The sequence below is a fragment of the Sphaerodactylus townsendi genome, linkage group LG05, assembly GCF_021028975.2.
Source record: "Sphaerodactylus townsendi isolate TG3544 linkage group LG05, MPM_Stown_v2.3, whole genome shotgun sequence".
In the NCBI taxonomy this organism is placed as follows: Eukaryota; Metazoa; Chordata; class Lepidosauria; order Squamata; family Sphaerodactylidae; genus Sphaerodactylus; species Sphaerodactylus townsendi.
In genome coordinates, this window is record NC_059429.1 from 80,422,113 (window position 1) to 80,448,345 (window position 26,233).

The 26,233-nt window shown below is 40.2% G+C and overlaps 1 protein-coding gene and 1 long non-coding RNA gene across 3 annotated transcripts in view; both read left to right on the forward strand.

The window, feature by feature from the left end:
* The first annotated feature begins 601 nt into the window (after positions 1–601).
* On the forward strand, positions 602–2,780 carry LOC125433063. Its single transcript, XR_007244589.1, has 3 exons — positions 602–687; positions 1,084–1,176; positions 2,664–2,780. It is a non-coding gene; the product is annotated as an uncharacterized LOC125433063 (long non-coding RNA).
* Positions 2,781–6,678: 3,898 nt separating this feature from the next.
* STK38 (serine/threonine kinase 38) overlaps positions 6,679–26,233 on the forward strand; it is a 31,184-nt gene continuing 11,629 nt past the window's right edge. The window contains exons 1-7 of one of the 2 annotated variants that reach the window (XM_048497381.1): positions 6,679–6,863; positions 8,393–8,528; positions 13,331–13,382; positions 14,136–14,258; positions 15,099–15,182; positions 18,010–18,133; positions 25,370–25,524. In XM_048497381.1, coding sequence (XP_048353338.1) covers positions 8,398–8,528; positions 13,331–13,382; positions 14,136–14,258; positions 15,099–15,182; positions 18,010–18,133; positions 25,370–25,524 — 669 coding nt within the window. In that variant the 5' untranslated portion in view covers positions 6,679–6,863; positions 8,393–8,397. Of the gene's footprint in view, positions 6,868–8,392; positions 8,529–13,330; positions 13,383–14,135; positions 14,259–15,098; positions 15,183–18,009; positions 18,134–25,369; positions 25,525–26,233 lie in introns of both variants that reach the window. The other variant, XM_048497380.1, reaches the window with a different exon arrangement.

Genomic DNA, 26,233 nt, shown 5'->3' on the forward strand with positions numbered 1-26,233 from the left:
TAGTGTCTTGCCAGCTGGCTACTAGAAAAACTTGGCTTGAACTTGAATGTATAAGAACACTGCACTCATTGGCACTGATCTAGAGATGCATATGAATTATTGTCAAACAGGATGACACAAGGCCTCTGAAGTACGGCACTGTAGCACTTTCCTCATAGGCACAGAATGCTCTGCTTATTGTTCAGGTGCATCAGAATCTTGCGTTGGGATGTGGAAAAGGGAAGAAAGGTTAACAGAAATAAATGGAATTAAGAAGTGCTTACACTGGGCTGGGTGGTGTCCCTGCAGTGATCAAAAACATTAATTCTTCTCCCTTACAATGGACTGATCCAAACTCTCAGTGCATGATTTTATGAACCTGTTAAAATAGAATCAGTGCAATAGGGCATATGACAAAGAGGGGTGGTCTCAGTGCCTTAATCACCAGCCAGACAGCAGACTTCATCACCCGTGGTTTATTGTCGTCAGAAGTACATATTTCATTTATACAAGAGAAAAAAGTTATTAGTCACTGATGGTGATGTGCAGTTTCTATCTATTGTTCGTGTGATTACAGAGCAACTATAAAAGATGCTCTGATGCAGGTTGTCATTGCAGTTGGGGTTTTGGTGGTGATCTACGAGCAACGAGTGAGACAAGAAAGGCACTTTGACTTTGCTGTATACTACACCAATAGTAAGACAAATAGTAAGTACTCTGCATGAGAATAATCTTGTTTGGTCTTTCCAAGACTTTCTTTCAACTAATATTTGTTGTTGCTTATTTGTAGATAAATATGAAGTTATGTGCACATATGACATCTGCCAATAAATTGTTAAATGCAGTACTTTAAAAAATAATAACACTATTAATAAAACCTTATATCCTTCACCAAATGTTATTTCTTTGCACATATTTCCTAAAAATCTGTCACAATTCTGATAACTTATATTCCTTTCCTATGTTTGAGAAGAATATGATTGTGTAATAGCTATGTTATACAAACGTACTCATGTTTTTCTACTGTATTAATTCAAGTTAACATGGCATGAAAGTACTGATGAAATTAATCCTTAGACTATTTTATATAATCTTGTTGAATAGACTACAAGACCAGAAGATGCTCTTGTTCCAAATGGTGACATTTTTACCCATTGTTTTTCTGGTTTGCTTTGCAACAAGCCAAGAAGCTGAAAAGTAAGAATAATTTTTATTAATATGTATTAGTTTACTGGGATGCATTTTCTACATTTTCATTTTTTGGATGCAAAATTAATAATGCCTTTTCCTTTAAACAATATAAACAGGGATTTAAAGCTATTTATTATTATTTTTAATAAACTATAGAAGCAGATGCTTTTAAATACAGTTTTATCCAGTGTTAAGCTACAAGTGGTGCAGTCCTAAGAAGAGCTACAGATGTATAAGCCCATTGTCTTTAATGGCCTTAGACAGCTATAACTAACTGAATCTGAGATTTGCATTAAGATGTTTTTCTTTAAATTTTCCCCCATGTGGTGCATCTCAGCTTATTCTTTAGTAAAGCTTTGAAAAGCCAAGAAGAGATGTTCACAGAAAGCAAGACAGAGAAAACGAAACTTTAACATTCCCAAACACACATGCAGAGTAAAAGCAGACCTTGATGGTGAGACTGTCTGTTTCATTTACATATAAAGTTGGAGATTTTATTATAACATGACATACATGTGTGGGAAAAGGAAACCGAACCCCCTTCTCCTGCTGTACTTCCCCATGTTCCATAGCTCAAGGCAGTCCAGCTTAGTGACTTTAGGTTTAGTGTCAAACATATGAATAAACAAACAAGGTTATCTTTATATCTTGACTGGCTCTCAGAAATTTGTTAGGACAACAGGAATTCTAAAAGTTGGAATGCAAAGTTCATTTAAAGTTTGCAGCTAATTATACCAACTTAATTTTACTTTGTGAGAAAAGGTACTCTGTAGAACTAAAATACATGTTGCGGAACCCAGATTTTTGACAACACTGTCAAAACTGTACACATACTCCCTACTTTTACATACACTCAGGCAAAATAGAAAAATAGGGATGGATCCCACAGAAGATTTCCATAGATGGAGGAGAGGAGGCAGGTGAAGGAGTCCAGCTCTGCTGATAGAATCTTTCCCATCAGTGATGTCCCACAAGATCAAAACCATAGAATGGGAGCAAGTGACACTCCCCCCCCCCCCACTTTATCAAGGATTGTGGCCCAGATCCACATCACCCCACCTGCTGTTGTAGCTCAGTTGTACATCAGAGGTGTGGCCCTTAAATTTCTTATTTTGACACATCTAACTTACGCCATGTTGTGCTGTGGAAGGATGGAACTGCAAATACAGAAATTGGAGATTTCTTTCTAATTCAAGAGAGAAAACAATTATATGTCTGTGTGATATGTACATATTCACTTGAATGCAATTCCCACTGTATTCAGTGGAACATATTCCCAAAAAAGTATGCACAGAATCACAGCCTTTTAAAAAATGAATTTGTTGTCAAATGTGAAAAATCAAGCAGTGAAACCATGACTGGTGTGGGTTGGGATTCAATGGATTGTTCTGTGGATTTGTTTGCTTAGAAAACAAGCAACTCTATTTTCTACCTCAGGTGTGACTGTACTTCTGCTTCTCAACAATATTCAATATTGACTTTTAACATTTCAGTAAAAGAGCGGTGACAGAACATCAGCTCCTGCATGATAGAGGGAGGGCACTTCAGGGTCTAAAGCGGCTAATGTGGCTCCACAATGCCGTGGGTGGAGTGCATACCGCCACTGGCAGAGACATCTCCCAGGCACACTTTATGTGGACCTCACCAAAGAGCCAAGACATCTCTGACCTCTATGATAGCACAGGCAGGGAAGAAGTGCCAGAAATCATGAAGCAACCGTTGCTGGGACTGCTGGAGAAGGAGTCGCCTTTTGCTGTATTAAAGAAGACAAATATGTTGCAGTATCTAAAGAATGTAAAAGGTAGTCAGGACTTGCGAGATATTTCTGACTTATCTCAAGTTGCAGACCAAGGTGGCAATATATCTCTAGACTGACTGTATTATCATTTTTTTGTTACTGAAGATATACGCAGTATTGACTTGCGGGAGTGCACAAGTAATGGTGAACTGCAAAGAAAAAAAGTGTTTGTACTTGTTTTTACTATTTGCCACTCCTTGGTGTTTTGGAATGGCTGTGTCAAAAAGTGGCTCAGAATATCCCCCCCCCCCACTCTGCTTAAAAAGGATATGTGAGATGTTACAGAACTCAAAATTTCCCTCTTCAGCTTTTCAAAATACCCTGCGATATTACCAGAGCTTCACAGCAGCTATAACTAGTTATTTCCACCTCACATTTATTGAATAACATCATTGCTAGATTTGTATATTCTAACTCGCAGACTACACATAAAGATTCTGTCAGGGATGATGGAAAGAAATTATCCCTTTTCGTTCTGCTTTTCCACAGTGTACAAGGAAACTACTGTACCTCTTTTCTCTTATATACCTCGAGCAGTGTATACCATACTGAAATTAAAGCATGTAATATCTTAACCTAATGAAAATAATCACAGGAGACATCCAATTCCCCAATGTATGTCATGCTTTCTTGCATTTGCTCGTGCTGTATCTAAGTACAGACAGTATGTTTCTGAACAGAATTGCAATCCTTTCAATTCTTACATGAGAATAAGCCCCATTCACCCCTATAGGATTTAACTTCTGAACATAGTTTAGATAAAACGCTGCAAATTCTGCTCCAACAGGATTTTCCAGGGTCATCAAGTATTCCAAATCAATGCCACAGCTTAGTGAGTAAATCACAAAAGTGTAATGACCAATTGAGCACACATTTAAACAATGGCAGAAAATGTATAGGTTGCGTTGCAATTTTGCACAGGGATGAAACTGCAAAGATTAAAGGAGCCTGACTCTGATGGGACTAGTCCCATGATGTAGACATTTGTTTTACTTGCTGTACTATTGGGAAACGTGAGAATAATTTCCCATGAAGGAGTAAACATAGAACAGTGTGACGGAAGAACAATGTAATGCTAATTGTTATAATGAATACTATTATCACAAGTATCATCTTGCCCTTCCCATGATATGGATCATACAACTTAGCTGAACACTGCATATATCTGGTATACACTATGTTGGGCAGGGAGCAGATTATAGTGTCTGCTTACATTTTTTAAAAAATCCTGCCGAGTTATTGTTGTGCTCTCTAATCTTTATTAGTTGATATGAGACAATTTTTTTCTCCTTCCTCCAGTATTATAAAATATATCTACTATATATTGGCGAATCTCTGAAGATGGAGGTAGGATCCAACACTGGTTCTTATCAGTTAGAGAAGAACAGTAATGTTTCACTTTCCATCTCTGCATTTGAAATCCATTTTTGATCTAAAGTACTTTGAGAAAATCAAAAAAGAAATTTTGAATCCTATTAGTGATGTTTTATTTTGAGAAGAAATTCCACCTTCATACTGTCTTCATACATACCAGATGGCACAAACATCCTTATATTTAATAATAATCTGACTACTTTGTCTGAATAAATGAACACCTGGAAGTGGTAAACAGATAAGCTTTCAGAGAAAAAGCCAGTATTGTATGTTGATGTTTCAGTTATGACAAGTGTATCATCCAGGCTCAGTTGTCCTAAAAAATCTTTTGATAATAACTGGATGCAGATAACTGAATTTACAGTGATCTACTTTTAAACAAACTCTACTCCTGAGATCATGTAATATATCAACACACACACATATATATATTGCATGAAATATATCAAAATGTTGTACTTGGTTTACTGTATAAATCTAAATAAAAATAAAGCAAGATTATATTTCATTAATAACTACACTTTTTAAAAGAAAGCAGAGCCAAAGTTATTGTTCAAGTATATCGGAAGTAAAACAATGCTGGATATCTTGGCCGTATGGCATATTGGGTTTGCTATCACTGGTTCCTCAACTGTAATATCAGAATATAAGTGGATTTAGAACTGGGTATTCATCTAAATGCCATGTTGAGTTATAAATGTTAGCAACAATGTAGTCTCACAGTAACATATAAAGAGCAAATGAAATGATTGTTTTAATCAAACCAAATTAGCTGTTTCAAATCCTGCAAGTTTAAGTTACACATAAATAAAATAAAAATAACACAACATATGAATCCAATTAATAGTTCAGTCCTCTGAAAAGACATGCACTACACTTACCTCTTACATATTATGCAATGCATATATGGTATGTAGAAGTGGCCCCACTAATTTTGCAGTATGTGAAACAGCCATCCAGAGAAACAAAGTTTGAACCTGGAGATTTTAATTTTCCTTCCCCTAACTCATATACATTAATTATTTACAGATTCCTGTAAGGATTAATATTTCAGGTCTGGACTCTAGAGGGCTATACCAAACCTCTTGTTGGTTGGACAAGTATTTTCATAGTTCATGCAGTCCTTTGCTCAAGTATCTATGAAGGATGGCAGTTCACAATGGCAAAGAGATCAGGTTTCAAGGAAGTAGCTGCCAATTTATGGTGACCATATGAATTAATTATCTCAAAATCCTATCATTAACAGACTTGCTCAAGGAACCTACTTCATCAATGCATAAAATAAGTTGTTAGCTTGCAGATATATACATATAGGCAGGGGAGAGTAAGCCTTGTAGGCAAAATACAACAAAAAGCATCAAAGGTGCCATTTTTATTACAGCACATGCACTTATGAATTGCAGCTTGCCCCAACTGAGTATCCGGACTCTAGGCTTCAAAAGCTTATGCCACAATAAAGAGTTTTCAAGATACATTTGCTAGGCCCAAATTAAAATAGGGTTGCCAACCTGCAAGTGTTACAATTTATCACCAGGCAATAGAGGTCCATCCCACTAGAGAAAATGGTTGCTTTGGAGAATGGATTCTACGGCATTACACGCTGATCCTACCTCAAATCCTACCTTCAGATCCTATCCCTAAATCTGAATCTCCAAGAATTTCCCAACCCAGAGTTGGCAACCTTACGAGCACATATTGCTACGGAGGGTGCACGACAGTTTACTCTCTCTCTTGTTTTCCAAAACCAGCTTATTTATGGCTGCAATACGTCGCACTTTCCCAATAGAGCATCGTCCTACTCAGCTGCTATCCCAAATACACTACACCCCAATCCTAAGCAAATGAAGGGTATGCTACGGAGAGAAACACATGTCACCGTGACATGCTTTTGAAGATGCCAGCCACAAATGTGGGCGAAACATTAGGAGCAAAAACTACCAAACCACGGCCACACAGCCTGGAAAACCTATAGCATTCAGTATTTAGGACCACAGTCTTGCAAAGGGAGCAGAATAAGTCCAAGTGAAATCGACTCCAGAGTAAACTTGCCACAACTACAACCTTACGCGCACAGCCTCACTGAACACTGAAACATTTGCTTCCTTGCAAACACGCCGACGCTATTATCTCTAGCTCCTCATCAACGGAAGAATCGATCAGAAGTCGCTTTCACTTGCGCATGCGCGGTCTAATGGGTAACGTAAAACAGCCGCATCTTTTCGGTTCACAGACGGAGATGAGGTTCCCAGTCGAGACGCGCGCCATTTCCCGCCAGAGACTCGCCCTTTGGAAGGGTGGAGCCTAAACAGAAAAAAGACTCCGCGCGCATGCGTGTTTTGCCACCGTCTCCAGTGGGTGGTTGTCTGGTCAGAGGATCCGAGCCTTTCTTTGGGCGAGGGGATGAGGAGAAGGGGCGGAGCCAGAGGCCTCCGGGAACTGTTTTATCTCCGGTGTTCGCGCACCTCGGAAGAAATTTGGAGGGGAAACGCTTAGTGGATCCTCCGCGGGGCGAGGGGATCAGATAAGTGAGTTTCAGCTCGAAATGACCCTCGCGTCCTCCCCCTTTTGCTTGCGCTGACCTTAAGCGGCGACCCCTTCCCTCTGGGCCACAACACCCTAGGGCTCCGCTCCCCCATCCCTTCCTCTGCGTTTGGGAGTCTGTGCGGGGACAGAGCGTTGTACCTGGGAGTCCTCTTCAAAGTCGCTTGGTCTGTTGCACTCCTTCGTCCCCTCACTCACGCTCTGGCCCCTTCCGCACGTGCAGAACAATCCACTTTCAAACAATGGTGAAAGTGGATTGAAAGTGCATTATTCTGCATGTGCGGAAGGGGCCTCTGTGAGTCCTAGGCTAATGCCGTCACCTATTTATTTGTTGGTGTTTCTTTTTATAAGTTTCCATGGGGTGGAGGATGGGGCGTGCAACCCGATCTTACGTATTTGGACTTCGATGGTACGACTGTTGTAGTGAAATTAAAACAAAGCCCCAGTATCACTTTAAAAACGGCAATAGAGAGTACTTTTGTGAGTAACGCTGTAATACATTGTTTTATGGTTCTACTGAGTTTCTGCTTAAATTAGCTGTAGTAATAGTCTCTTTTGGCTATGGTCAGTTGTTGTGCAGCGTGTTGCCCGAGGGAAAAAACCTCTCAGTGACACTGCTATTGTTGGTTTTTCAAGTAGAAAACCTCAACTGCAAAAAAAAAAGATTTTCAATTACCCAGTGTTGCCCAGGAAAATAATGCCATGCTGAAACTCTCGTTTCAGTTTATGAGTGAGTTTTCAAAGTATTGTGGAAGTTAAATGCTTTTAAAGGGCACAAATAAGTAACTCTTTAAGCTGTGTTATGCTAAGTTTAGTGAAATACTGTACCTTTCTAAATGGGGAAGTATGTTTCTATTCACTAGTTTTCCTTAACTCTTAAAAGTATTCGCTTCTTCTCTTGGACAGTTGCAATGTGGGGCTGGCAAAGAAACATTATTTGTGTTATTAAATCAAGGAAGAATGGTTCTTAAGACTAAAGCTTCAATCTGTTTGCATATTTGCGTGGGGTAAATCCAAATAAAGTCAGTGGGACTTAGTTCTAATGAAATGTGCATAGGATCTACATGTAAGGCTATGATTGTTAATTGGAAATTTCAACAAAATAAATGGAACGGGTAAATCCAAATAATTTTTCCAAATAATCTTCTGACATGATTTCTGCAGTTCTTAATGGTAACGAATAGGAATTTGAGAGCCTCAATGTGCATCGTGAAATATGAAAATGTCTTCTGCGGATGCAGCATGTCCTCATTGTTTGTATCTATATAGAAACAGGAACTCTTACTGTTTTGTAACATTTTGCCCTGCTTTTTTTCTGTGTTTTGTAGCTACTGGTCTGAATAACTAAAATATGATGGTCATATTAAAAATTTTTACAGCTCTGTTGAAACTGACAGTCAACACTCCACTTAAATATTAAAGTAACTTAGCAGTCATATGTAAGGTCTATATCATGACCTGGTTTAATATATTTTCTACTTTCCTCCTTTTCTCTCCCCCGCCCCCCAGTAATCATGGCAATGACTGGTCCAGCACCTTGTTCATCTATGAGCAATCATACCAAGGAACGAGTTACAATGACAAAAGTGACTCTAGAAAATTTCTACAGCAATTTGATTGCACAGCATGAAGAACGGGAAATGAGGTAAAATTTTGAGTTGGGGTGTTGTGGGAGGATAAACTTCTGCATAAACTTCTTCATAAGCTTGAGAATAAAAATAATAGAGGCCCAAGTTGTCTTTATGTTGATTTTCTCCTTTTCTGATAGAAAATAACTTTACAGTAATTTTCAAATATATTTTAATGGTTCTGTAATACTTTTAACCTGTTTTTCCATTCTTGTGCATTTTAGTAAAAACTGTTGTCCTGCAGCTGTTTGAAGAAAACTAAAAAGTATTTTCCTGGAATCTTTCTCTGTGTAGCACAATATTTTCTTTTGATTTCAGTATATCCAGTGTAAACACAATCTGTATTGTGAAATAGACCTGTATTGTCTTCCAATCCAATCCAAAACCTTTATTAGGCATAAAACCGGTGTGTTGTATTGTCTTCATGGAGTATTACAATGAAAGCCATCTTCTCCAAGCATATTTTATTACTTTTTTCCTCAATCCCTTTTGAGTGTTTGTAGTTGTACATACAGTTTATTAGCTGCCTTTTCACTATAGAGAGTCCTCACAAAAACAAATCTATTGGTTCAGTTGTAAAATTGTCAGCCATCTAACAATAAGGCTGGAAGCAACACTGCATGCACTCTTCTTTTTTCTGATATATCTCTTCTGCCCCTGCTTTAAGAACGATGAAGCATTATGCTTGTTTAGCACTAATTTTGGTTACTATTCACTACAATTTCTTATAATCGGAGTATACTTCACGAGTGGACTAACCATGGTTAGGAACTTGAGAAAATGCTATATCTGTATCAGAAATATCATGAATTATTGTAGAATCTATTTCTAAAAGGTGAATAATAATTCATGGTCCATGAGAAACCAATGTGTTAAGCTGTAGATAAAGTGTTGACTTTTAGAACTGTGTATTTGTGAAAGACTCTGAGACTGTTCATTGGGAATATCTTATGCAAATTGAGCAAAGCTCTGTTTCATTAGCTTACCTATTATGTTCCACTTTGCACAGACACTCAACATCAGCTTTGGACACAATGTAAAATATTGTGTGTATGTGTTTTCTTCATAAAATTGAGGAAGAAATGTATAATGGAAAAAAACATGATGAGATTGGGACCACAGAAAATTGTACTGATGTTGGGGAGACTATTTATTATTATTAATAAAGACACTTTATTGTCTGTCTTTTAAAGATTTGTATCAAATGTTGCTTGTGTTCAAAGTTATGGTTGCTTTCTTCAGTCTGTATCCGATAACATGGTCTATCCTCCACAGTATGCTTGTGAATATATAATGCCGATTCTGGAGCTTCTAATTATGTAATGTTCCATATGCTTTAGATTTTTGAGTGCTTTTTGCATCATGTCTAGCTCAGTTTTTGAAAAAGAAAATGTCTGTGTTTCCATGGTAGAGCACCCTCTTAGCATGCCAATCTCTGGCAACTCCAGAACCAGGCAGTAGGTAATTTTAAAGACCCCTGCATGAGACTCCGTGAAACTGCTGCTAGTCTAAGTTGACAATAGCGGCTTTGATGGGCCAAGGGTCTGATGCAGTATAAGGCAGCTTCATGGGTTCAAAACAGTTTCAAATTAGAATTAAAAACTGTCCAATTCTTGAGCCTTTTGGAGATGTGGGATATCCTTTGTCAAAGGACAGACTGTCGTTTTTAGTTTTTTCCAGTGAGAATTAGGAAGTTCACACATATACTGGAATTTCAAAGTTGAGCCCATCATTTTTATTTCATTTATTACGTTTTGTTTGACACATAGACTTGTGTGTCAGTGCCCTAGTTGGGGTTGACAGGGTACTTGGTACCTTATGGTGAGCTTCCTCAAGGGGCTATTCCATATTGCTACTGCAAATTTCAGCAGTTTAACAAGATCTTACTGTTTTTAGTCAGTAGTGGGGGAAAAATAATAGCAGCATACAATGGAGAATTTATTAATGTGTGACTCTGGCATTGGTAAGAACATCCGGAAGACGATCTTGCATAGAATGACTTGCATAAGTTTATCTTTCTACACATCCAAGAAATGGCTTGGAGAAGTTCAAAAGTGTATAGTGGGTGGTTTTCAGGCTGATAACAGCTAAGATTTTTCATCCTAAGAAGCAGAGGATATACTCTTGAAATATATATTTTTAATTGTATAACAAAAGTGGGTAAAACTGCCTTTTAGCATAGATGCTTGTGGACATAATGCAAAATAAAGCTCGTTAAAATCATGTTAGGCGTAACAGTCTTAATGTCTAAATGCTTCATTGAATAATTATGCCTTTTTCTGAAGAGAGTTCAGGGAAGGAAACAGTCTTCTCAAAAGAGAGTGTTCCATAATTGTTATTGGTCCATCTAATTCAGTTCTGATTTGATGGAGTATGAAACTTTCCCTCTTCTCCTTTCTCCCCCTTTCTCAAAACTTTTTTCTCTGATACAAAAATGATTTTAAATGGTTCTGCTTTCTGACAAAAGGATCTTCAATTGTAGCTCTTGTAGCTTTGAAAGTCTTGTTTCTCCTTCTGCTTGAACACAAAGTATTGCTAAACTAGTGATATGTCTTGTCATGAGTTGTGTTCAACACATAGAACTCAGCAACAGAGCAAAAAGTGCCCTCCCCTTGGCACTTATTCACCTCAGGGAAATCTGGAAGAAGGGAAGACTGGAGCTTCTCTTCCTCTGGCACTGTAGTTCTGATCCAAACTAGGCCCTGTAGCACTTGGATGAGTTCATGCGGCTGCTGTGTTACTGTGTGGCTGCAGAGAAGGTGGGTGCCCTACCCAGCTCATGGCCAGTCATAGATTGGCACTTTAACTCTTGCTGTCCTGGTAGAACAGCTATAACATACCTTTCTCTCTTGTAAGGAGACTCAAGGTGGCTTACAAGCTTTTTTCCCTTCCTCTCCCCACAACAGACACCTTGTGAGGTAGGTGAGGCTGAGAGAGTTCCGAAGAACTGTGACAAACCCAAGGTCACCCAGCAGGAATGTAGAAGTGTGGAAACAAATCTGGCCACTCTACCACTCAGGTGGAGGAGTGGGGAATGAAACCAGGTTCTCCAGATTAGAATCCACCTGCTCTTTACTACTACTACACCATGCTGGCTGTAGAATTCTGCATGAGAAAATAATGCTCTAATAATTCTTACATGCTTTTGTAAATTGCTACTTGCTTATGGTGAATGAAGTGCTGAATCCAGGTAGAGAAACTTTATAAAACCTGGCACTTTAACAGTCACAAATTACCGTGTTGCATCTACCATGTGATTGCTATGGAGACTTGCAGTGGGACACCAAGTGCAAGTTCCTTGCGCAGAACATAACTTGGAAGCCCTTGTAAGAGCCTCATTCAATTTGAGACTGTGATGCTTCTAAATTGAGTTTCTATGGAGAACACACAACTTTTGTCCTACTGCAAGTCCCCTTGGCAATTATGTGGTAGATGTAACATGTAGCCTTTGGGATTTTGACACAGCATAGTTGGCATAGCCACAAAATGGCTGCCACCGTTTACTTAAAGTCACCATGTTTTCGATGCACATCCCTAACTGACACTTTTTGCAAAAGCACAGAAGCATGTGGCACTTTGAACTCTTGCCTGCAGAATATGTTTTCATAGAGTGTGCTTTTCAAATACAGAATTTCTGTTTATGTAGAGTTCACTCTTTTAGGTTGAAGAGCCATAGCTTAATCTTGAGCACATGCTCTGGGTTCAAGTCTCCCAAGTTTAGACGCAGGCTTGTCTAAATAAAACAACCTCTGGTAACATGGCAGGAATGCTACCTCAGACCCTGAAATTCACTAACATTCAGTAGACAACGCCAGGCTGGGCGCGTCAGTGTTTTGACTTTGTATAATATAGTTTTGTATGTTCTGTGTTGCAATCCTGTGTGCGCTGGATTGAGACCAAGTGCCATTAAGACCAGTGAGATGTAACTAGAATAAATATCCAGAATAAACATCTTAAAAACCTCCTACCTGGGTTTGGGGAAAGCTCTGTAGTAGAAACTGGTAGCAAATATGATGTAATTTTAAAAAAGAACACCATGGTAGATATCTAAAAGCAGGTGCAAAATAGGTTATTTTTAAAATATTGTACTTACTGCTTCTTTCTGCCATTCTTTTCTGGCTAAGCAGGGATAAGCTGGGAAAGGAAAATAGGAGAAGTGACTAGGGGCAGCTGTTTTTGGGATGCAGAAAAGCCTTGCTGATAATTAAAGTGAACATTTGCTGCAAGTCTTCTGTGGTAAAGTGCTTGTTGGCATTGTGAGGTCCAGCAGATCTGGCCAAAGCATCAATTGTGCTGTAGAATATATCTCTGGATCTGTTGTAAGATGTTTACCAGATTACACAGTTTTTCTTGTGAATACCCAGGCAGCTTTCATCTGCTTTGTGCCTTTTGTTAGAGGGTTGTGCTACTTAGGTGAGGATCCATGTTAAGAGCTTGGAGATCTTCTTAGAACACAGTTCATTATTGGGGGAAACAGGTGACAGTGATGTCTAATAGGGCATTTTTTCAGCTGAATTTCACCTAAAAGTTCTCCCTTTATTTGGAGACTACTAATTTGGAAATACTTGACTATTGCAACATAATATATACAGGTCTGAACTCGAAAATGACTTGAAATACAGTTGGAATAGAATGTAGAATATGGAAACCTGTCTAATATTCATACTAGCCATAGACAGCACATATAATGCCTTCTTTTATTAACAGAAATGTAAATGGAAGCAATGGCAATATTCTGATAATCTTTTATGTCCAGATAATCTTTTATTATCCAGTTGTACTTCCCATGAATCTTATTCACACTTTCTTAATTTTTCAGACAAAAGAAATTAGAAAAAGTGATGGAAGAAGAAGGCTTAAAAGATGAAGAGGTATTGCATGTTCTAAGGCTTCCAACAAACATGCTTTCAAGAAATCTGTTGCTTATGAAGTTCAGCTGCTGAATGCTAGGATGCCTCTCCCAGACACCCACACCCACCCTCCCCCCATGAAATGACCTCCTGGTTGGAAGGAACACTTTCGGGAGGGGCAATCCTGGAAGGAAGAGCCAATCAGGCAGTAGTGTAGCTTCCTTAGCCAAGGACATGGCTGCCACAGACAGATTGCCTACTCTCATCTGGGGAGGGAGAAGGAAGGGCATGGCAGAGAATAGAGCCTGCTGGGACTGCAGCTGTCTGACTGGGTGGGCCCTGATCATGGCCACTATGCAGGCCAGGTGGGCCTTGTCCTCACCACTGGCCCAGCTGCATGCAACAAGAGAACTGGCCTGATGAGCAGCGGCTCCAAGTGACTGCTTTGGTGTGGCCCCAAAGGAGGGAAGGATGGCCAGACACAGAGGAGGAATTTATGGCTTTCATGTGGGGGCTGGCTGGGTGGAGGAGATATAAGGCTTATGGGTTTGGTTGGCTGGGGAGGAGAGGGTTAGTTGGCAGGTGAAAGCCTGCATGCCAGAAGCATGCAGCATATGAAGTCCAAGCCAGGATTGTGCCTTTCGTTGAGACCAAGTGAAAGGCCCTTGGGCTATGGCGGATGGGCTGGAGGGGTGGGGGCAGGCCCCAGGGACCAATGCTAGGCTCCACAAGTTGACTGTATTTCAAAATCCCATTTAAACGTTTTTTAAATAGAAAAGAATCAGGAGATCAGCACATGCCCGAAAAGAAACAGAGTTTCTGCGCTTAAAAAGGACAAGACTTGGATTGGAAGATTTTGAGTCGTTAAAAGTAATAGGCAGAGGAGCATTTGGAGAGGTAAGAGTCCTAGGGACTAAAGCCATCATCTTGAAAACAAAAGCAGCATAGATAACCGAATACTACCTCTCCCATATTATCAGTCCAACTAGAGCAAAAGGCTGTGTTTGTCGTCCTGTTAAGTTTTTTAGGACCTGTAGTACATAAGTACCAGCTAACATAATGTCAGACTTAATCACATCTTGGTAATTTTGCAACTAGCTCATTTTAATTGAAAACGGGTATAATAGCATTATTAGCTTTATTAATAAACATTGTGCACTGTCTGTCAGATGAAGTAAATCTTCATGCTGAGTTCTGTTGCATTTCTGATAATTTCTTAAGCTATATGCAGTTGCTTCCCAAATTCAGAGTTTTTTGCCAACTGATGTTTCAAACTGGCTTATTTGAAAATCAGAAACTGATAGTATACAATGTATTATCACAAATGTTTAGTTTTTCTTATTTGCTTTGGGTCCATAAGTAGCCTCATGCTGCTTAGTCTTGATACATGAAGATTGCTTTTGTGTCTGTTCTCATCTGTCCAGATATTTTTGGATGCAGCCCCAGCCATGAATGAGCTGGGGGTAATGTACTTCCAGAATCTCTTGCTATAACTGATTATGAGCATTGTTATACATTTTAACAAAAGAAGAAAAAGTAATAATTAATTCAGTGTGAATCTAAAGGTTTAGTGGCAGTCAACAGTATCTTCGCTAAACTGGTAGAAACCAAAGTTTCTATATCATTCTGTAGTATCACAGAGTGCTTTGCTTCGCATTTATGTTGCTTTGAGCCTTAACAAATACAAATGCCTGAAAAGGGATTCTAATGTGTTCTCTTATTTTGTACAACTTCTAGGTACGGCTTGTTCAGAAAAAAGACACAGGGCATGTATATGCAATGAAAATCTTACGCAAAGCAGATATGCTTGAAAAAGAACAGGTAAATACTGATATCATGTGGCAGTGCTAGCATATTGATGTTTAATGTTTAACTAAAATGTGATTTTTACAAAAAATATTACTGTTTTATTGCATGCTGAGTAAAATTGGAATTCCTGTTAGTGTTGCAGAAACTTTTTTGGGGGAAAAACCTTGATAATCTAGAAGTGATCAAATTAAATTATTCACAATATTTATAGATTATGTTCCATAAACATCAACGTGGTTTCCCCACAAAACAGTTGCTTAAAATCAAAAGCCAGAGATGCATGTTTGTGGGTGATATTTTTTCTATATTGTAATTATTTTAACATGGTTTGATGCTTCTGATTATCCACTGATTTTATTGAGGTATGCATATGTCTGTTTCTAGTTGTGAATTTTCTGTACATGTTATAGAATGCTTTGGACATCTTTTTGGAGAAACAGCTAATAAATACTAAAAAGCCATAGACTGAATGTGTTTTCATAACTTGTCTATGTGGAGCTGTACAGGGAAAACAAAGTTTGGAATTCTTCCATTGGTCACCCTAGCTGTTGGTTACTGGGAATGTAGGCTCATGCAGGAGTAGAAATGAGCAGCTGAACTGAATAAAGGAAACATTATTTTAAAGCCTGTCTGTAGATGTGATACTGCATGAGCCAGCTTGTGAACCGGAACTGACTTTAAAATAGAAAGGACATAAAACTACCTGAAAGTGCGTACTCATTTAGGCGTTCCATGTAGCTACGTAAAACACCTTTGCCTGTTTACTATCCCATTAGCATGCCAACACTGTGCTTTTGGTGACAACATACTAGTGTGCAGGTATACCATTTGGTGTATATGATGGAGAGACTTATTTTGAAATAGTGTGAAATATTCAGCACTTGGGTGGCTTTTGAAATACAACTTAAAATAATTATTTGCTTTGTGTGGGATTTAAAAGTCAGGCTGATAAATCTTCATACAGTAGATTGTAACAGGTTTGGGTTAGTTAAGTTTGAGTGATGTGTTATACTTCCAATAATATCAAGGTAGTTCACATACAAGTGTTAAAATTTTTATTTTGTACTGAGAGTTATTTCTTTTGGCAGACACTGGTTTGTTTCTTAATCTTAAGCTTCTTTTACCCAGTGGTTGTAACAGTTAAGATCGTTAGCACACTTCTCCAGTTTCTGCCTCAAACTGGTGTGGGATTAGTTGTTTAGCAAGGACTGTTTCCCATTGAACTCTTAGGAATCACACTGTAAACCTTAGAACTGTTTTCCCTTGATAACTGGGTTAGAAATCGTGTCTTAATCCTAAAACCCAAAATGTGTTCCTTTTCACTCCTGAGGAGAATCCTCCACCAGACAGCTTGCAGCTCACACAGCTATTTCCATTCTTATCTGTTAACTCAGGGGTAGGGAACCTTTAACACTCAAAGAGCCATTTGGACCCGTTTTCCATGGGAAAAGAAAACACTTGGAGCCGCAAATAATTTTTGACATTTAAAATAAAGATAACACTGTATATATTGGGTTTTTTTACCTTTTACTCCGCTCATTCTGAGAACCGCATGGATGCGTCCGCCCTGCTGCCTGCAGGGCGGGCAAGGATGGGGCCAGCGGCTCGGCCTCGCCGGCCGCTGGGAAAGTGCCTGCCCCGCTCCAACGGGGCAGGCGAGAGGGGAAGCCCGCAGCGCAGCCCAGCCAGCTGCGGGCAGTTGGTGCGTCCGCCCTGCTGCCTGCAGCGTGGGCAAGGATGGGGTCAGTGACTCAGCTCGTGGAGCCGCAGTGCAAGGGCAGAAGAGCCGCATGTGGCTCTCGAGCCGCAGGTTCCCTACCCCTGTGTTAACTACTCAGTCAACTGTCAGTTCATAACTGTCTGTTTTCTAACTGGCACTCTCAGAATTCTGTTCGGACTGTTTATCAGTCATGGTGGTTCTGTGACTGGGTCAGCTCTTTAGAATGTTGCTGTCCATCTCACTACGCTTGAAATCTATGCTGGGTACATGGAACTGTTGTGCAGGTAAATGTTGTTTGGTATCTTTTGTATGGCTACCATCTTGGGTTAAACTGACTGGCTTATTGATTCAAACAAGAAGTCACCAAAATTGCACAAAGTGCAAACCACTATTGTTTAGAAACTAAACAAGAAAGAAAAAGCATGTGGAAGCTAAATGTTACTAATTATAAAGCAAATTATAAAGCAAAAATTAAAGTAAGAATAAAAAGTCAGTCCTTCTAAGGCTTCTAACATCACAAAATTATTTCCATATAGAGAGAGAGAGGGAGAGAGGGAGGATGCTATTTGTTGGTGTATTCATAGTGCTAAGATTCTAAGTTAGACTATTTTATGATTAGGACCTTGTGGTAATCATGATTATGGGTTTTGAATTACAAACAATATAACAAAAGGGAATCTCACAACTAGTTTGGTATTTTGATACTTTATTGTATTATAACAGTTTACTTGAGTTCCTAGGGGTTTATAATTGGTAACATTTAGCTTCCACACTGTTTTTCTTCTTTGTTTAGCTTATTCATTGGCCATGCATAATGAAGGGAGAGCTCTACTAAAGTTATCTTTCTCTGCTTATGTAGAGGCTGGAGTGAAGATCCTTTTGTGCTCTTTGACTCCCTTCAGTGCCAATTGATGGATAAGTCAATGATGCTGGCTTAGCAACTCCTGCTCAACTCAAAACATTAATTTTTTAAAAAATTAATTTAAAAAAGAATCTATTAAAATTAGTTGCTGGTTCAGGGTTACCAGGTCCACAATACCATTTGCAAATCCTGTGCAACTGAAACTATTTCCCTTTTTAATGCAAGTCTGTAATAATACGCATATTTCTATCTTTCAGGTTGGCCATATTCGGGCAGAGCGTGACATTCTAGTGGAGGCTGACAGTTTATGGGTTGTAAAAATGTTCTATAGCTTTCAGGATAAGCTAAACCTCTACCTAATAATGGAGTTCCTGCCTGGAGGTAATTATTTAAGATAAAAAGCTGTTGTGTTCTATGACTGTCTTATAATCCTTCTTTTGATACTATCGGACATGTGAATGCTTCACTCCAGTCTGCGGGAGCATAGGCTCTGGTGCTGAGTTACTAAGCTGTTGCTGTGCATGCTAATAGATGTCTAATGCCTTGTAAAAGGAAGGCATCAGTTGATCAAAGGTCTTCATAAAAGCAGTTTTGGACTACACTGAACTTCCCATAACTAGAATCACTACACAGGTAATGAGATTTTACTTCTGCACCTGTGGTATTGATATGTGAGTCTTTGACGGAATGAAAGGAGCTGAAGCTTGACCTATTTGTTCTAGATATCTTACAAGTGTTACAAACTCTGTCTTTCGGAATCATAATCAGACTTCGGTTCCTAACCTTTTACTTGGGTAGCCGTCAAAATATTTGAGTAGTGGAACCTGCTTGAATGGTATTCCCACAATTGTCTATTCTTTGGTATTGTCACTCTGTTCATTGTTCGGGATCTTGACAATGTTGCTTCCAAGAAATTGATTTTTCTCTTGTCTGTTGTCCGTCTCTACCCAGTAACTGGTAATTGTCTGTTGTTGTTGTTTTCTGTTTTTACCCAGTAACTGAATTATGATTGGTTTAGCGTCCAGCACAATTGCAGTATACTCTGTTCTCGTATAAACTGACAGATTTCATATCTGAAATGTGCTAGGTGATCCCCACCTTCAAGAATTTTTCTTTCATATTTGTCCACCAGCTCCTTAACAATTCACTACTCTTTTGAAATGCAGGTACCCAAAAGCTGGGTAAAATGTCTGTTCAATATCCACTCTGTATGTCATATGTGTAAAGTAATTTGAATGAGAAAGGTCCTTTGAAAATACCTCAGCTCTTCCTCTTCACGCAGCAGCACTGGCTGCAGAAAGGGGTAAATTATTATTTATTATTTTATTATTTTATTAGATTTTTAGACCGCCCCATCCCCGGAGGGCTCTGGGCGGTGTACAACATGTAGGCAATACAGTTGAATAACAATTAAAATAACATATAAAAACAGCAATAAAATCTCCTAGTACATTTATCAAATACAGACCTAAGTCAAAATTAAATTAAAATTCAAGATATAAATTAGTTAGTTGGCGTCTAGCGTCTCGATCAAATAAAATCCCTCCCTCCCTACGATAAAGGGAGGCATGGTGAGTCACAGTGATGGATTTGCGGCCCGGATGTTAGGGGCCGATATCGGGGGATAAATGGGGGAAATCTCAGCTACCGCTATTTCATATGGTCATGTCAGGAGAGGTCATTGGTTGGGTAGGTTTCTGTGGATTGGCCAACTTTGTTGTACATACTGTTCTCCCCCACCACACATTTGTGTCTTCTTTACTGGACTGGGCTTCTTTTCCCAGTCCAGAATTGTAGTCCATAACATCTGGAGTGCCAAAGGTTCACCACCACTGCCTTAATTTGTACTGCTGCTGGAATAGAGTGAAAATATATCAGCTCCCCTGTCTCAGTTCTTCCAATCAGAACTTACCTTACCCTCCAGGCAAATCCTGGGCTAAGGAGCTTGAGGAAATAGAATCTTCCCAGCTCTCTTCTATAGCTCCCATTCGACATATTGTTTCACCTAGATCCCTTGGGGCTCCTTTGGCCTGTGAGGAGAATCATGATGTTTCTCCCCAATATATGTCCAAATTCTTGGAAGAGGAGGTCCTTACAGGGTTTCAGGACCTCCCAAGTTCAGAACAAAAAGCTGTCATTGCTAATATAGGCTCTACTACCTCCAAACTCAATCAGCTAGTGCAGTCTTCGTCCTCGGCTCTAGAGGGTTAGGCCTCAGCTTTCTGCTCTGTGTCTGAGCGTCCTGTTGCACCAATAAGTCCTTCTACTTCGTGCCCTCCAAAGATCATCTTGGTCGAGAACTGTATTCCGAAGTCGAGACCCTTGGCACCACCCCCAATCACAAGAACAGCCTTACCCTCCAGAAATCGCTGCATCCTCTCTGACATTCCTGGAATCACGGACTTAGAGCACACCAAATGATGCCAACCTCCAGCTGGCCTTTCCATCCTATCATGGAATATTTCAGGATGGGGGAACAAACTCAGAAACCCTCTCTTCTGTGACTACCTTAGAGAGGCTGATGTGATTCTTCTTCAGGAAACATGGGCCAATTACCATATTTGCTTTATGAGCCAATTACCATATTTGGGCCAACATGGGCCAATTACCATATTTGCTTCTGCCTTCCAGCAACCAAATTGTCTAGGTCTGGTTGCTATTCCAGTGGCCTTTGCATTCTAGTTTCACAGTCAATCCAGGCACAGGCCTTTCCCTCCTTTACTCAGACAGCTCAGGCTGTTCAAATTCTTTGGGAGGATCTCTCTCTAGTCCTTGTTAATGTTTATGTTCCTCCTGGTCTTCAGAAAGCTACCTTGTGTGAAATTTGGGATAACCTATCAATTTATATTGAGGAGCTTGAATGTAGTCATCCCTCCTCTGAGATTGTTCTAATGGGGGACTTTAATGCAAGAGTAGGCGCAAATTTAGCTTCCCTTCTTGAGCAGGAAGATTTTGATGATGAACCCTACCTCTCACTCTTACTTCCTGCCCTTCGTGACTCCAAGGATACTCACTCCAATGCTGCTGGTAGGAAACTCATTCACTTGGCCATCAAGCACAACAAACTTTGGCTTAACGGCTTAAATGGCCCACGCTCAAGATTATACCTTTGTTTTTCCTCATGGCTGCAGTGTCATTGACTATCTCCTCATTTCCCCAAAGTTGAGATCATCTGTTTTATCCTTCCAGATTGGAGATCTTCTGCTGGGTGATCATCTTCCCCTTAGACTTGTTTTATCACATCAAGAGGCCAGACATGCAGCTTCCTCACCACCTAATGAACCACCCCCCAGACTAGTTTGGACACCCGAGCTGGCCTTAGCCACTCAAAACTTACTCATTTCCCCTAGCCTAGCCAGCCTTAAATCCTCTGTCCTCACTGCAGATTCCCCCCAGGAGACTATTACCAGGTTCGAGGATCTTCTTAAACAAATTGTGGCTGGTCTTTCGAAGTCCAATGTGGGGAAACCCAGCAAAAACAGAAAGAGAACACCTTGGTTTGATAAAGAGTGCATGGAGCACAATAGTCAAATTCGCTCCTTATATCGGAACTTTAGGGCTTCAGGAGACCAAGACCTCCTCGTCCTACTAATAAATTGTAGGAACAACTTTCGCCAGTTAATTAGGAAGAACCAAATGGAACATGTCATCACTCAATGGGAACATCTCCACTCTGCAGTAACTTCTAACAATTCCAAGCTACTCTGGGCTGTCCTGAATAATTTTTAACCGAAGCAAGCCTCCTACCCCTACCTGCATTACCCCTGATATTTGGCATGACTATTTTAGCAAACTTTTTAATGAATATGTTTTAATCAGTGGATCTCCTTCACCTATCCCTTTAGATTTGCCAAGTTGGTCTCCTGTCTCATCTCGAGAAGTAGTTGAGCTGTTAGAGGACCTCAAAGGAAGGAAAGCCCCTGGCCCTGATTATATAATCCCAGAGATTCTGAAATTTCATACTGATTGGTCCTATCCTGGCCACTCTTTTTACCCGAGTAAACAGCTCAGGTATGCTACCCAAGACTTGGCTGTCTGCGACTGTGTTTCCCATTCATAAAAAAGGAAGTCATTCAGAGCCTGCCAACTTCTGCCCCATCAGCCTCCTCTCAGTGATAGGGAAGATTTATGCTAAATTGTTACTGAAGAAACTTGTTACTGAAGAAAGCTGTGGCTTTCCCACTCTGGTGCAGTGGGGGCTGAACAAATAGGCTTTCGTAAGGGGAAATCTCCTCTGGACCACGCCTTGGTGCTATTACACCTAGCCAGTAAATACTCAATCAATGCAGATAACAAACTCTACGCTGCCTTTATCGATTCGAAGGCTGCCTTTGACTCTGTGCCGAGAGTACTTCTCTGGGCAAAACTGGCTGCCCTCAACATTGATGCCGGACTCCTGTTCTTAATTAGGCAACTGCACACAAATACCAGCTGCCGGATCAAGTGTTCCCACGAAGGCCTTTTGACTGACAGTATTTCAATTTCCAAAGGGGTCAAACAGGGCTACATCCTGGCCCCCATGCTTTTCAATCTTTTCATAAGTGGCCTCCCCTCTGCTCTCTCAGCAGTGAACAGCCATGCCCCAAAACTGGGTACATCCCATGTATCAATTCTGCTCTATGCAGATGCTGCTGCCCTTCTCTCTCGATTCAGAGTTGGCCTCAAACGCTTAATAAAGTGCTGTGTGGATTACTGTGAATCCAATGAAAAAACCAAGCTTTTGGTCTTCTCTAGGTGCTTTAAGAAGCTCTCATGGGCAATGAATAGCACCCAAATTGAACAGGTTAAGTGCTGTAAGTACCTTGGCCTTTCATTCTCCTATAACCTTTCATGGGCAACCCATAGGAAGGCTGCTCTCCTTGCTACATCTAACAGTATGTCAGCATTATTACATTTCTTTTCCAGCTGTGGCCATTCCTTTATCCCTCCTGCCCTCAAATTTTTCAATGCCAAAATCGCCTCGAGATTGCTTTACGGAGTCCCAATTTGGATTCAAGCTATTAACCACTCCTTGAATTCCCTTCAATCCAAATTTTTTCATAAGATAACTGGACTCCCAAATTGCGTGCCCTATGCAGCCCTTTGTCTGGAGTTAGGTCAAAACTCCTTGGAATCAGCCGCTTGGCTGAGGGCTTTTAGATTCTGGCTGCAAATCCATTTTCTCTCGGACTGTAATTCCCTGGTCCACCGTCTGCTCTCTGACATCCATTCCAACCCCTGGTTTTTCATAATCGAAGGAAAAATGACTTCTATTGGACTGTCAGTGGATTCACTTTGCCCTTTGTCCTACTCAGAAGCTTATAGAAAATTAAAAGGTCAACTATTGGATAGAGAGTTCTCTACCCTAATCACCGCAGCCAAGAAAACGTGCTCCCCACTGTATTTTTCTCTCCTGTTTGAACAGGGCCACTTGGCACACTACCTGTATTGCTTAATAAACCCTGCTCAAAGGAGAGCCACAATGCTCGCCAGGTTTAATGTTATGCCTTCTGCCTTGTTACATGGCAGATTTAACAAGCAAGAAAAGGCTAATAGATTGTGGCTGTGTAATGTTGGCTCAGTTGAATCTCTGGCCCACCAATTACTACACTGTTTCAGATTCAAAGAAATCAGATCCAAGTATCTGAATCTTACTCCTTTACATTTACCCGATCTCCCCGATTTATTTAGATTACACTCCTTCTCTCTGTATGATAGTGGCAGACTTTCTTCTGGAAATTACTTAATGCCAGGAGATTTCCTTCCACTTAACATTTATTTCCTGTACTGTATATGTTTTTAATCAGTTTTTTGCTATTTTTGTACTTTTTTGCTATTGTTATACTGTTGTCTATGCCAATAAAGGCTTGCTGCTGCTAGAGAGAAATTATAGCCATACAAAAAAATAGAAAATAAAAGGAAAAGGAAAGAAAGTTCTTCCAATCTGCCTTAGCCACTGCCATTGTCCACCAGGCCAATGGGGAGGAAGGTGAAAGGTTGCTGAGAATGACAATCTTTATTCCAGCTGCTTTGCATCAACTGTGCTTTGCTGTTGTGGCTGGGGCCCAAAGCAAACTCATGCATCTTCTAGCCCAGGGGTCGGCAACCTTTGCCACCCAAAGAGCCATTTGGACCTGTTTTCTACAGCCCCGAAGATCTACCGAGCTGGAGAGGCAGCTCCGCACAGAGCCGCCTCTGCTCCGGTCCCTCCACTCACCTTTCCTTCCAGCGCTGCTCTGGAGGGACATGCCCATGCTACCCTCCGACCACCAGACCCCGTTGAGCCGCAGTATAAGGCTGAAAGAGCCACGGATTGCCAACCCCTGCTCTAGCCATTTCATCAACTGGCCCATGGTACAGATACAAGCAGGCAGTAATCAATCAGATCAAAAGACCCTGTACTAGTCACCTCTCGTTTAGTGCTTGTAGGCAGCAATAACAAAAAAAGATTTTGTTAATGTGTTGGAGCTAGTTAGATGAAATTGACATGCAATAGAGATAGCAGTAGTAGAACACTAACCTCCCGAAAAATCAATTTTGGCTGTGACTTGCAAATACCCATATTTGTTTACATATGTTGAAGCTAAATTGTGCTATTCAGATATTTTTACTGTTTAATGTCATTGGTGAAATTAAGGGCATAGTCAAAAAGTCATCTGTTAATGTTTGTACTTTGGATGTTTGTACTTTGTTTGTACTTTGGAATGAGTCAGGTGTTCTAGCTAGGGATGTGCACATACAAAACATGCAGTGTTTTTTGGATTTGGGTATGTTAGACCTGAAAATTTTCAGCATTCCTGAAAAATGATGACATTTTCAGCTCAGTTATACTCTTTGGAATCTTTCCAAGGCTTATGCGGAACAGGTGTTTTTTTAGATAGTCACCAACTTTGCAACATAGCTGCTGGTGATTCTCCTTACAAGAACCCCTGGTAAAAATTGGGTCATGAGGTCCAATTTTGATGACCCCCAAATGGAAAGCAAAATGGGGCCCCTGCAGAGCCAGGATCAAGCCCAAGGGAACCATTGTAATGATGGAGGGTCTCTGCAGAACAAACTGAAGGGGGGGGAGGGGAATCTTGCAAAGCCCTGCAAAATTCATTGTGATGTGCAGAAGCCCCACAGAACTCAGGCACACTGTGCCAGTTAGAAGGAGGGTTTCTTTCCTTTTTACAAGTTGTAGCCAGCAGTCCCTCTCCAGAAAAAAACACCTGAAGTTTTTTATGGCTTTTCCAGATCAGGATTGCCAACTACTGTCAGTTTCTGCTTAGTTTTTTGGGTTGACTTTGCCAAATGCACATCCCTAGTCCTATCTGTCATTTATAGGTCTGTTCTCTTCCCCTAGTCCACCTTGCCCCAGAGTGCAAACCTGCCCAAGGCATTCTGACATACAGTAAACTGTGTGAACAGCTGCAAGGTTTTGTCTGTTTCTTCAACTGTGCTAGAGAAGTGTACTTCTTGAAGCTAAGAATCTGCTTAAGAAGTGAATCGTGATATTCTGGGGCAAATAAAAGGCTGCATTTGATTCAAAACAGATTGCAAATTAAATCTTTCGTAGAATTGACATTGAATTACAGTGAACACCTATGAAGAAGCTGAATCCAGTTTTCTCATGCTTTCTGGTATCTGTACATGCAGGAGATATGATGACACTATTGATGAAAAAAGATACCCTAACAGAAGAGGAGACTCAGTTTTATATTGCAGAGACTGTGTTAGCTATTGATTCAATTCATCAGCTGGGTTTTATTCATCGTGATATCAAGCCAGATAACCTTCTTTTGGACAGTAAAGTAAGTGTGGGGCATTTGCTTGGTAGTGCTTTCAAATATTTCCTAGTCAAAATGCAAAAGCTTCATGTGTTATGTGCCATTATTATTTGGTTTGTAAACTCCAAGGGCATGGAATAATGTCTTAGAGTAACTTGATGAAGGGAACTTACACTGATTAAGCCCAGTTCATACATGTATCCTGCAGTTTGTGATAAAATAATGTGTGGTGGAAATTGCGCCTGACTGTCCCCGTCCCCGTCCCCCCCGCCCTTGCCCTCGGGAAGAAATTGCGGGGTGAAGCTTCATGGTAGGGTCACACTGAATGGGGAAGTTTAAGTGTATGAATTTGGGTCCTGTTTTCAGCATTGAAAGATCCATCATACAGTTGAATTCTGTTTTGGTTGCTTGTTAGATGTTCTGATGTTGTTCTTGATTGTATTTTCAAAATATCAAAGTAATGGTCACACTTGTATACCATGACTTGGATCTCATGAACAACCAAGCAAAAACACTGATGGTCTGGAATCTTCTCCACTCTCCCTTATCTATGGAGTAATCACCAGCCCTGAGAATGTTGATTCTCATGGTTGAGGTTCTTCCATGTGCTAATAGCTGTACCAATTGGGCAGCTATAATGAGGTGAACAAGGGGGCGACATTCCCATTTTTAACTCTTGTGTGAGCTGCTTGACTGACACATATGTAAGTCCCTCAATTTAGGAATACATTTT